Consider the following 12,477-nt stretch of genomic DNA (forward strand, 5'->3'; position numbering starts at 1 on the left):
CTAGGCAACTGGTGCTTGATAGCAATGTTGATGACCCCTTTCATCACTTCACTGATGATCGAGAGTTAACTGATGGGGAGGTAATTGGCTGGGTTGGATTTTTCCTGCTTGTGTACAAGACATGCCTGGACAATTTTCCATATTGCTGGGTAGATGCCAGTGTTGTAGCTATATTGGAACAGCTTGGCTAGGGGCAGCAAGGTGCAGCTCCCCATAGGGCAATGTTGCAGGTGAGGTCTGATATAGAGAACTCAGATGAGGACTTCAATAGGGCAGCTTACAGGAGAAGGCTGATGGACATGCACACAAAGGTGCTTGGTGTATTGACCCTTCAAAGAGCCTCTAATCACTGTCGAGGAGCATGAAGGAGTCCAACTCCAACTTAACATGGGGCTTTGCAGAGCTTGGAGTCCATCCTTCCTTGCATGGAAGTGGTGGTCAACTTCATGACAGCACTTGCAAACCGAGTTGTGGTGCAGTGTCTGGTGGCTGATGACTCAGTTTTAATTGGCAGAAGTTACCTTATTCTGATTGCTGCAGTGGAAGTTCAGACTAAAATCATGAGATCCATGCTTATTGACATGCAAGCCCAACTTGGTGCTGTAAGAGTTAAACAGGGACTTCTATTAGTAAAACCAAAGGTCAGCAGAATTCTCCAGGGGAATCTTGTACACCATGGGACCAATATTAGAAGAACTCTCTAGAAAGACATTGGAGCTCACAGGGGTTAACTAGAGAGGAGACATAAAGGGGGGTGAGGATAAACAGGTAAGATAAAGGCAAACAGTACCAGGCTAGAACGAGATAAAGAGGTCTTGCTTGGCTAAGGAAAAGATACATATCTGGGACTGGGAACATCTGCTTATTATGTGATTATGTACTGACAAGATTGGAATTTGAATAATGCAATATGTGCGTGAATAACTCTGTATAAAAAGATGGCTTTCCTGTAATGGGTAGAGTTCTGTTTTAGCTGGTCTAAGGCAGGCTCTCCCTGCATTCGTTAACCTGTTTCTGACCTGTGGTTGATTCTGAAAAGGCACCACAACAATGCCAAGCAAGCCCAACTTGGTGCCAAGCAGGCTTGGGCTGCTGCCATCTTGGCTGCAGTGCTCAAAGGAGCATGCAGAGGAGCATTCTATGCTCAAGAAAATTACTAGGATTACTGAGTTGCCACCTTGAAGAAGTGGTAGTGGCTCTGTGCTACATATACATTCTGTCCTCTTTCAGGAGGACAGTACTCCTGCTCGAACCAATGCCATTGAGCCAATGCCTAGCTGTTTTCCTGCCAGCCAGTCTATACTGCTGCCACCCATGCCAAGGTAGTGTGTATAAGAACATCAGAAATAGGAGCAGGACTAGACCTTATACTGAGACTATGCCCCCTTGTTCTAAATTCCCCAGCCTGGGGAAACAACCTCTCAATGTATACCCTATCAAGTCCCTTCAGAACCTTGTATGTTTAGACCATAAGACCATAAGATATAGGAGCAGAAATTAGGCCATTCGGCCCATCGAGTCTGCTCCGCCATTCAATCATGGCTGATAAGTTTCTCAACCCCATTCTCCTGCCTTCTCCCCATAACCTTTGATCCCCTTACCAATCAAGAACCTACCCATCTCGGTCTTAAATACACTCAATGACCTGGCCTCCACAGCCTTCTGTGGCAATGAATTCCATAGATTCACCACTCTATGGCTAAAGAAGTTTCTCCTCATCTCTGTTCTAAAAGGTCTTCCCTTTACTCTGAGGCTGTGCCCTCTGATCCTAGTCTCTCCTACTAATGGAAACATCTTTCCCATGTCCACTCTATCCAGACCTTTCAGTATTCTGTAAGTTTCAATCAGATCCCCCCTCATCCTTCTAAACTCCGTCAAGTTTAGATCCAGAGTCCTCAAACATTCCTCATATGTTAAGCCTTTCATTCCTGGGATCGTTCTCGTGAACCTCCTCTGGACCCTCTCCAGGGCCAGCACATCCTTCCTGAGATATGGGGCCCAAAATTGCTCACAATGTTCTAAATGTGGTCTGACCAGAGCCTTATAAAGCCTCAGCAGCACATCCCTGCTTTTATATTCTAGTCCTCTCGAAATAAGTGCCAACATTGCATTTGCCTTCCTAACTACTGACTCAACCTGCAAATTAACCTTAAGAGAATCCTGGACTAGGATTCCCAAGTCCCTTTGCACTCCAGATTTCTGAATCCTCTCCCCATTTAGAAAATAGTCTATGTCTCTATTCTTCCTACCAAAGTGCATGACCTCACACTTCCCCATGTTGTATTCCATCTGCCACTTCTTTGCCCATTCTCCTAAACTGTCCAAATCCTTCTGCAGCCTCCCCGCCTCCTCAATACTACCTGTCCCTCCACCTAACTTTGTATCATCTGCAAACTTAGCCAAGATGCCCTCAGTTCCCTCATCTACATCATTAATGTATAAAGTGAAAAGTTATGGTCCCAAAACTGACCCCTGAGGAACTCCATTAGCCACCGGCTTCCATCCTTAGAAGGACCCCCTTAATGAGACTTCTCATTCTTTTAAACTCCAAACAGAATAGGCTCAATTTACTTAGTCTCTCCCATTGGACAACACCCTCATCCCAGGAACTAATCTAGTGAACTTTCACTGTACCACCTCCAATATCCTTTCTTAAATATGGAGATCGAAACTGCACACAGTACTCCCGGTGTGGTCTCATCAAAGCTCTATCCACTTGTAGCAAGGCTTCTTTACGCTTGTGCCCTAATACACTTGTAAAGGTCAACATATTATTTGCCTTCCATATTGCTTGCTGTACATACATGCTAACTTTGTGTTCCTTGTACAAGTACATCCAAGTCCCTCCGAACATTAACATTTAGAAGTTTCAAAGCTATCAAAAAATATTGCTTTTCAATTCTTATCACCAAAGGAACCTCACATTTTCCCACATTATATTCCATCTACCACCTTGTTGCCTACCCACTTAACCTGTCCATATCTCTTTGCAGCCTCTTGGTGCCCTCCTCATAGCTTACATTTCCATCTAGCTTTGTATTGCCTGTAAATTCAGATACATTACTCTCTGCCGCTAAGTCATTATTATAGGTTGGAAATAGCTGAGGCTCCAGCACAGATTCCTGCAGCTCTTCACTAGTCACTGCCTGCCAACTTTAAAATGCCTCATTTACCCCTACTCTTTGCTTCCTGTCCGCTAACCAATTGTCTATCCATGCTAATTTATTACCTCTAGCTCCATGAGCTTTTAGCATGTGTATTAACTTTTTGTGACACCGTATCAAATGCCTTTTGTAAATCCAAGTAAACTACTGGTTCCCTTTTGTCTACCCTGCTAGTTGCATCCTCAAAAAAAAGCTAATAAATTTGTCAAACATGATTTCCCTTTTGAAAGACCATGTTGATTTTGTCTGATCATTCTATGATTTTCTAAGTGCATTGTTCAGAATTCTTTAATAAAGGGTTCCAGCATTTCCGCAACTATTGATATCAGGCAAGCTGGCCTGTAGTCCCCTGTTTTTACTCGCGCTCCTTTCTTGACTATGATTTAAGATTTGTTAAGTTCCAATTCACTGGAACTATTCTAGAACCCACAGTCTGAAGTCGGGCCCTCAAGACACAGAGCTACTTGAATACATCATGTAAAGCTACCTGCAGTCTTCCCCTCTAAAAGTCAGCAGTCTTCCACCAAACATAAACAGCTACTGGGATAGCACTGTGAAGGAACACTAGGTAAGGCAAAGGCACCTGCAAGTCAGGCATTAAGGGAATGCACAAGGGTGAGTCATTCAGTTGTGTGTGGATTATTGGAAGTGTCTTTAAATAAATGTGTTATGGAATGTACTTTTTGGAGTGACTTTTATTTCAAAATTTCAGACAAGGGGCATTGCGATGGTCTGTAGCAAAGGGAATTGGTGGGAAATGGTGGAGTAGCAGTGACGTGAGAATAATTTCAGGGGAACCAGAGTCTGGTTGACCTTTCATGGAGAGCCTGTATGGAGCAATGGGATCCCACATACCTCCTCACTTGCTCCTTTTCCTGCTCCAGTTCCCACAGAAGGTCTGGTGGCAAGGGCTGCACCCTGATTAGAACCAAGTTGTGTAGCATGCCTCAGACCACATGGATTTGAAGGCTCCAGAGTTTGTAATGCTCCAGCAGAACCTTTATTCCAGAATGCTAATGGTTTACTCCTCGATGTTCCTGATACCAGCATGACTTTCGTTGTACATGCTCAGTCCACGTATAGTCAAGTAGCAGAGGGGAACATGAGTGGGTAGCCCTCTTCACCATGCTTAAATATGGCAGAAACAGCCGATTGGTGCAGGATAAAATCATCATGGCTGCTGCCAGGATAGCAGGCATTCACTGATATGTTGCTCTGTGCATGACCCCATACCCCAATTGCATGTCAAAGGATTACTATCACTTGTGGTTCCAGTTAATTTCCCTTTTGAGATAATGGGGCCTTGGGTGCCTCATGAGTGCAGCTGATAGCTTCCTGCACCATTGGAAATCCTGCTACCCTGGAAAGGTTAAGTGCCTGCTCCTCCTGCTTCTCTTTGGTTAACGAGACTATGAAGTCACCTCTCCTTCCATACAGGGTTTCTATTACCTCCTTGGTTCAGTGATGCATGGCAAGCCTTGAGATGTTGGCAATGTCATTGGCTCCAGCCAGGAATGATTTGCTGGTGTGGAAATCGAGAGCCATGGTGATCTTCATGGCCACTGGTAGTGCCATCCTTGCTTCACTCTGCAGCTGCAGATTTGATTGGAGGAGATAACATAGTAATCACTTTCTTGATGAATCATAAATGCCTCAGACATAGTACCTGGCTGAGATGGAGGTAGAAGAAGTTCTCCTTGAAGACCCTAGGTATTCTACTGAGAGCCCTCCTTCTCCCTCTCCAGTGTCTGTGGTCTGCTGCCTGCGCACCACACCCCTGCTTTGCTGCAGCCCAAAATAGGTTGCAACAATAGTCCCCATGAGTGATAGCAGGTTCTCTGCTGACAGGCCTTCAAATTCCACCGAGTGTTTTGGATAAATCTAACATCATTTCACCTGACTCCAACTCAGTACTTCCACTATCTTGGCAGCAGCAAAACAAAGTCAAATGCACTTCCCCTAAAAGTTCCATAATGAAACCTTTAAATAATGCTAGCAGTAATGTCCCTATGTGTTCAATTGTTTAAGAGAGATTGTTTAAGAGAGGATGTTAACAGGGGCCGCAAAGTTCAAAATGGCAGGTCATGCACCAAATCAGCAATAGACGCTGAGTGACCTCACAACTTCGCTACTCTGCATGCTTTGGCCACGTGCACAGTGCACTCATGCTCACACCCTTCCAAACATCACATGCTGGAAGTGGTCGCCATTGGACCAGCTGCTAATTTGAGGGCTCCAGGCTCCCATCGTACTGACACCAGAGGCGCTATGAAGCCAAATTTTGCAACCAATGATTCTATAACACTACATGGAGACAAAGCAAGTATTGGTAAACTTGTTTTGGCCACTGTTTGGAAATAAACAATTGGGCTTACATTCTTAAAAGTGCAGAACTGCTGTGAATTGGGGGAATAGGATTGGTTTTTAGCAATTAAAAGGAGGAACTCTCAGGCATAGTGTTATCACACTGTGGAATAGATTTCATGATTTTGTTGGTGTGCATTCAATGCCTTTGTTAGAACAGCAGTTGTAAAAATGCAACTATCTTAAGGGCAAAGCTTTATACTGCAGTAAATGGAGCTCTTCAGTCAACGAATCGATCTGTTAAAGCACCAGTTAATCCACATGATCTCTCTCATATTGCTGTGTTCTGATGTTGCTGATCTATTCACATTTTAATACAAAATGTTCTGAAATGGTCTCAGATTACAAAGGTAGACATCATATAAGCACAGTATTTTTTCAAATACTGCACCTACAGAGATACGAAAACTGAACCTCATGAATAATATTTTGTGCATATCAGTACTTTTCAAAGTGGGCCTTACATATGGAACTTGACTAAGACTCTGGCATTGACTCATTGGTAAATTAGAACATAATTAGTTATGGTGACCAATAGAAATAAAATCTAAAAGCTGACCTTCTAAAAACTGAGCAACAGGATTTAATTGGACATGAGGAAACTTTACAAATTGTTTCCGGCACTTACCATCAAGGAACATGAACTCAACATGCATGTCTTCCAGATTGTTTATTCATCATGAAGGATAAAAATACCAGATTTCAAGCCTCATTTAGAGGTCCCAGATGTAATCCATCGGTACTGGATGTGTATGTAATGCGGTTTGTAAGAAATTAAGCACAAAGCTGAATTTGTGCAGCATTTTGCAGCTGAAATCTTCAAAATCAAACAAGCCCAAATTATTTCCACACTATAAAAGTATGTCCCATTGCTTCAAACTGGACAGTGAAGTACCACCCAGTACTTTTATACTTGACATTAACTTGCTCACTATCTTTGTTCAAAATGGTTCCAGTGCCAACTTATTCCCAATCCTTCCTTACTCCAAAAGGATCATAAAATAAATCGCTCTGAAAATTGATAAGCACTTATAGTCATTTTCATTAATCTGATTGCAAGTTTGCAATTAAAAGATAACCTTTCCTTTGAAAGAAGAAATAAGTCTCAGATCCACCATTCAACTCTCTAATCTCAGACCCAAACTGATTTCACCACTCAAACAGGGACGACTCTGCTGCATTAATACTGCTATTTCCTTTCTTTTGAGGCCCATGTCCAAATGGTTTTTGTTCAAATTAAGTAGCGCTACAGCTAATTTAACTAGTAGCATCAGAAATTAACAGCAAAATATTTCTTTTCAGTTGTTTAAGGTGAAACAGATGTGTATATTTACAAAGTTATAAAGTAGCGCTGAAGATCAAATACAAGAGATTGCATCTGTGATGCCATAAATGATTTTATTAGCATTGAGTGGATTTTAGCGCAGTATTACTGAATCTCAAACAAACTTTTGTTTTAAAAAAACACAACTTTATTGATCCACAGAACACAATCCTAGAAAGGAATTGCCTCAGGTGATTACTGCCATCAAAAACCCACTGTATAGTTAGTGTTTGAAGCACTGCACATTTCAATTGTTTTACAATGCACAAAGCACTAAGAAATTAGTTTTGAAAATAAGTTAAAGTTTATATAGTTATTTCAATACTTCTTTATCGAATGCAATGGGAAAGGAAGGTAGCCCAGCCACCATCTAATCCAAAAGCATTTGAATTCAGTGCTGGAGTGGATAAAAAAAAGCATAAGTTACATTATTTAAAGTTTACATTTTTATATTTATGAGTGCAGTTATCAATTTTCCACAATTACTAAATCTTTTTTTCCAATTAATAAGAATGCAGTGGTGTTGGGAAGGGTAATAAGAGGGTAATGCAAGCTGTAACACAGGTCAGTCAACCAGGCAGGGCAAGTGTGGGAAAATAATTTCAGAAGTGAAATAAGATCAAAAAACATCAACTGCTTGCCTAAGGAAATACACCATATGATGTAAACCTCACAAATGCAACAACTGCACATATCTAGCACATTTTAATGCAAGAAAAAAAGCAAGGTGTATCACAGAAGCACAAACAGACAAGCAGTGAATGTCAAGCCAAAGAAGGAGATATTAGGAGGGATGACCACAAACTTTGTCAAAGTGGTGGGTTTTGAGGAATGTCTTAAAGTAAATATTTAAGGAGGGAGTTCAAAGCATGGGACCATGATGACAAAAGATGCTTCGCCAATAATGGGACTAAGGCAGAGTAGGATGTCTAAAAATTGGGACAGTACATAGAATGGCGAGGTTATAGTACTGGCTTCCAAGATAGGGAGTGGTCAGAGTAAAAGGGATTTAAACATAAAGGTAAGAATTTTAATGAGAAAGTCAAATTACCACCATTATTGGTTGTTATTGACCTTAGGCTTTAACTTAAAAGTAGAATACATTCCTAAAATAAATCAGATCACATTTACAAAGATGCTGAAAAACACAAGTTAAGACCCTCAACTGCGAAACAACTTCAATGGTGGTAACTGGACTATGAAACAATCCATGATAACGTAAAGCTTGGATGGTAAGAGCCATTTCATCTGCTCCAATGGAATCCTTATTGAATGGGAGGAGGCTGTCTCCATTAAATAGTAATTATAATACAAAGTCAAGAACTTTCTAGTTATTCTGAAGCCATACTTTACATGGCTGTAATCACTAGTTGAAAGATTTTTCCTACCTTGATATAAATTGTCCACCTGAACATCTATCTTATTATGTAACCAAAAGTAAACTTGTGGTAAAATCTTTATCCAATCCTAAAGTAAACTGTAGTGGATTAGTAAAAAAAAAGTATATAATCCTTCAGCAAACAAAATTTACAGACCTAAGGTGATATATTATTGGCCCAAACCATGCAAAATTCAACCTCTGACTGAGTCTAGAGGATCAATTAGGATTCCAGGGTAAGTAATGGAGAACTGCATCATCAGTGAAGATGGTTAGGGCCATTTGCTTACACCCTTCAGCAACAAAAGATTGTATAGAACTTCATTATCACCTTTGTGAAACATGCAACCATTCATTGCTATTACCTCGATGCTTAATAAGCAGACATTTACACTTTCAGTTTTTAAAAAATTCAATAAAAATGCAGCATAATAAAATTTGAAATAGAGATTGTTTCCCATTTTGATAAAGAAATCATTGATATATTACTATTAATATGTTTCCTTTAAGCTTCTAATTCACTTGCCATTTATTTTCCAAACAACACATTATCCCAACAAATACTTATACCTGTCAGACTGGTACATCTGCAGTCAACACCAGCACAAATTAATATGTGAACTTACTCACTCACAATGATTTTTTTTTTAAACTATTCGGAACCTCAAAACACAGCTGATCAGAGCAAAGAACAAGCATGTGGGACAAGATCCCCCTCCCTAGGGCTGGAATTGGGGATTGGGCACTTTGCAATCTGGTGGCAGTGGCAAGTTTTAGAATTGTAGATTTCTTGACTGATAGCATGAGAGCTTCATCCCATTCCCTGAAGTTTACTTCAAGTATAAACTGAGGAAGCAGCAGTCTGCTTATTAAGGCATACCTTCTTTTCTGTGCTTAAATTAAAAACACATTGCAGATCCCAAACAAAGGATTGATCAAGGCCACTGCATTTTAAGACTCTTACAGCATTTACTCTCCATGCTTGTGCACAAGCCTTGTGAGTAATGTGAAAATATGACACAACTGGCAGTGGTGCTGTATCAACAAAGAAATAGGATCACACATATAGCAAATATCAATCTGGCATTTGCCATCAACAAAGTGATAACACTGCTAATTCTGACTATTTTTCCAATTTAGTTTGGCTACAGTTAGGGTATTTTTCATGTACTTAAGCGGGTAGGCACCTCCTTTACCCTGCCTAATGAATTGCAGGGTAAGTTCATTACCCTGTCTCTGCAAGGCATTCCTCCCAGAATGAGAAAGCACAACCCAAGTTTGTTTTAAAAAGTCACTGATTTCCATCAACCTCATCACCTAACTAAATATTTGCTTTACTTGAATGCTATGGCCACCTGGACACTTGCATGGTTTCTGGAAGCAAATTTTACCTAAGTAACCACAGGTAGAGACTATTGTCTGAAAGCAAGAGGTCTCTCACATCAACATGCTATCATCACTGATTAAGTTCTCTCAAATCCTCAGCCAGTTATTTGTTGGTGGTGTTCTGGCGTGATACAGCAGGATGCACTCTAACAATCTCTTCGTATTTTGGTGGTGGGTCACTGTATGGTGTAGTCGTCTCCTCTCCACTGCTTTCCACATGTCCAGTAACCTCTTCATATGAAGGCGGGGGAGTGGCATTGGACAGTCTAGAAGAGACAGACGCAGATTGTTCCTGCACGTATAGAGTTCTGTTTGATGGTGGGCCACTGGGTTCACTGCGGTCTAAAGTAGGTCTGGTACCCTGCTCATGATGGGATGGGTCTGTCTGAGCATGTGATGTCTCCCGATGCACAAGGACCCGAGGCAGGCTCCGCGTTGTGCGGCTCGTCAGATACCTGCTCTGAGAGTACGTTGGCCGGCGTCGAGTCGCCTTTTGCAGCTGACACCTCCAGATCACAAAGAGTGCAATAACAATTAATAATGCCACACCCAGGAGAGGAACGACAACATAGATTGCATCAGTGCGCTCCACGCGTAGGCCAGAGTTGTTGCTGGGGGTTGTGTACACATTGCTGGCATATCCCTTCCAGAACTCCATCTTTTTTTTAAAGAAAAGAGAAAGAAAGATTGCATATTTGAAACCAGCTCTCAATTTCATTAAGTTGACATGTTACAATTATTATTTATTGCAATTTTTAGCAAAACAAAAAAGACCTCTCAGCTAATATGCCAAGTGTTTTAATTAAGCCTCTGTCAGAGTCAGTGAACTCATGTGAGTTTCTGATCCTCGGTGTTAACACTGCAGGAAGACACGAAGCAAAGGCTAGACATTTCCCCACAGGTGAGCAAGGAAAAAGTCATTACTCCAGAGTCTGCTCTAAAGGCATTTTTATATTACAGGAATATTCAACAGGAGATGCATGGGTCTTCCTCAATTAGGCTTCCAATAGTGTAAATCACAGGCTTGTAATATGTGGATCTACAAAGCAGGAGGAGAAGTGGACTTTGTCACTGGTTCAAAAAGTCAAAGCAGTGAGTAGCTGAGCTAAATTGGGTGTGGTAGCCTGGTGGTTATGTTACTGGATTAGTAATCCGGAGTCTCAGACGAATGATCAGCGATGAGTTCAAATGCCACCATAGCAGCTGAGGAATTTCAATTCAGTCAATTAGCTTAATCTGGAATAAAAATGGTGACCATGTAGTTACCAGATTGTCATAAAAGCACATCTGATTCACTAATGCACTTTTGGGAAGGAAATCTGATGTCCTTACCCTGGTCTGACCTATAAGTGACTCAAAAACCACAGCAATGTGATTGACTCTTAACTGCCCTCTGAAATGGCATAGCAAGCCACTCCATTGCCAAAAAGGCAGCTTTCTAATACCTTCTTAGCAGTAATTAGGGATGGGTGATAAATTTGTGCCTTGGCAACAATGCCCAAATCCCACAAATGGATTTTAAAAAATGGATCAACAAGATTACAAGTTTGATTGCCCAGCCTCTCCCAGCAAGAGAGGCACATGGAACACTATAATTAGCTTCAATATTTCTGGATTAGGAAACGGAGGTGAAAATTATCCTGGCTTCCCACACTTGATCACAATTCAGTGGTCCCTGCTGGTAATGTGTATGTTCAGACACCGACTGAGAACAGATCAGGCATGGCTAGGATACGCCTAGCAGTTGAATAATCTACATTCTAACTTCAGGCGCACACACAAAAGAATCTTTACATGGGTGAGGTGCTGCAGGGAGTGAAAAGGACCAGTACCTTCAGGAGAAGGAAAGGAAGGGCAGGAAAAAAGAGAAAAAGATTAGGCTTTGCTATTTAACGTCCTGTACTTTGAGGGAAGTTCACAGTTCTTCTGGTCATTTTCCCCAAATTGCTCAGCTGAGACAATGAAGATTGTATTCAGTGAATTGTAGAAGAGAATTTGTCCCCTTCCCCTTCATAACTCAGAACTTTGACAACACTTACACCAGCACAAATTCCAGTGCTTTCTTGTGAATTATAATGTGCTTAAAGTAAGGATATCACCATCAGAGAAGAGGATAATTTTGCACTTTGTCATCTAATTTCACCACTTAATCCATACTATGATGTAATTCAGGAATGTTTAATTCTAAGTAAGATTCCATCAACACTGTTCCATCAAGCACTCCCAGGTTAAGTAAAGTAATGGTTAGGTGCAGCATGAAGCTCCCAATCCTATACCCATTAAGCAATCCCATATCAGCAATAGCACAGGTTAGGTGTAACCTCCGAACTTCTCAGCATAGGATTTGGGGGGTACCCCAAAGATGTGCGGGAGAATCCCTCTCAGAAGTTCCCAGGTAAGGGTTTGCATGGCAATTGCCCAGAAGTGCACACTTCCTCTGGACAACTGTGCTGCATTGGAAACCATCCAAAAATGCAGTTTAAATCACAAACTTCGGATGGGTCTGCCAGGGTTAAACCAATAGTTACTCAGAAAAAGTTAGAAGAATTGAAACCTCTTCTAACTGTTGGGTAACTATTCTAAAGACCCAGGCTGACTCCACAGGACCCCACCAACACCCCACAGGGTTCCACCCAACCCCACAGGACTCCCCCCACAAAACCCCCCAACTCCCCGACTTCCAAACACTCCCCACCTCCAAAACCCTCTCCACCGACCTCCCCACCTCCTCAACATCTGATTCCCTCCACCTCCACCTCTGATACTCCCCCGGATCTCAGACTCCTGCTCAACCCCCATTGGACCTTGGACCCCGCCTGGACCTCAGACTCCAACTGATCTACCTCCGGACCTCGGACCCC

The 12,477-nt window shown here is 41.7% G+C and overlaps 1 protein-coding gene across 2 annotated transcripts in view; it reads right to left on the reverse strand.

Annotated features, from left to right (window-relative positions):
* Positions 1 to 6,907: 6,907 nt before the first annotated feature.
* Positions 6,908 to 12,477, reverse strand: part of LOC121282355 (transmembrane gamma-carboxyglutamic acid protein 3) — an 88,375-nt gene continuing 82,805 nt past the window's right edge. For both annotated transcript variants that reach the window (XM_041196056.1, XM_041196057.1), the window contains exon 4: positions 6,908 to 10,274. In XM_041196056.1, coding sequence (XP_041051990.1) covers positions 9,720 to 10,274 — 555 coding nt within the window. In that variant the 3' untranslated portion in view covers positions 6,908 to 9,719. The remainder of the gene's footprint in view (positions 10,275 to 12,477) is intronic.

Source organism: Carcharodon carcharias, chromosome 9, assembly GCF_017639515.1.
Source record: "Carcharodon carcharias isolate sCarCar2 chromosome 9, sCarCar2.pri, whole genome shotgun sequence".
NCBI classification, from domain to species: domain Eukaryota; kingdom Metazoa; phylum Chordata; class Chondrichthyes; order Lamniformes; family Lamnidae; genus Carcharodon; species Carcharodon carcharias.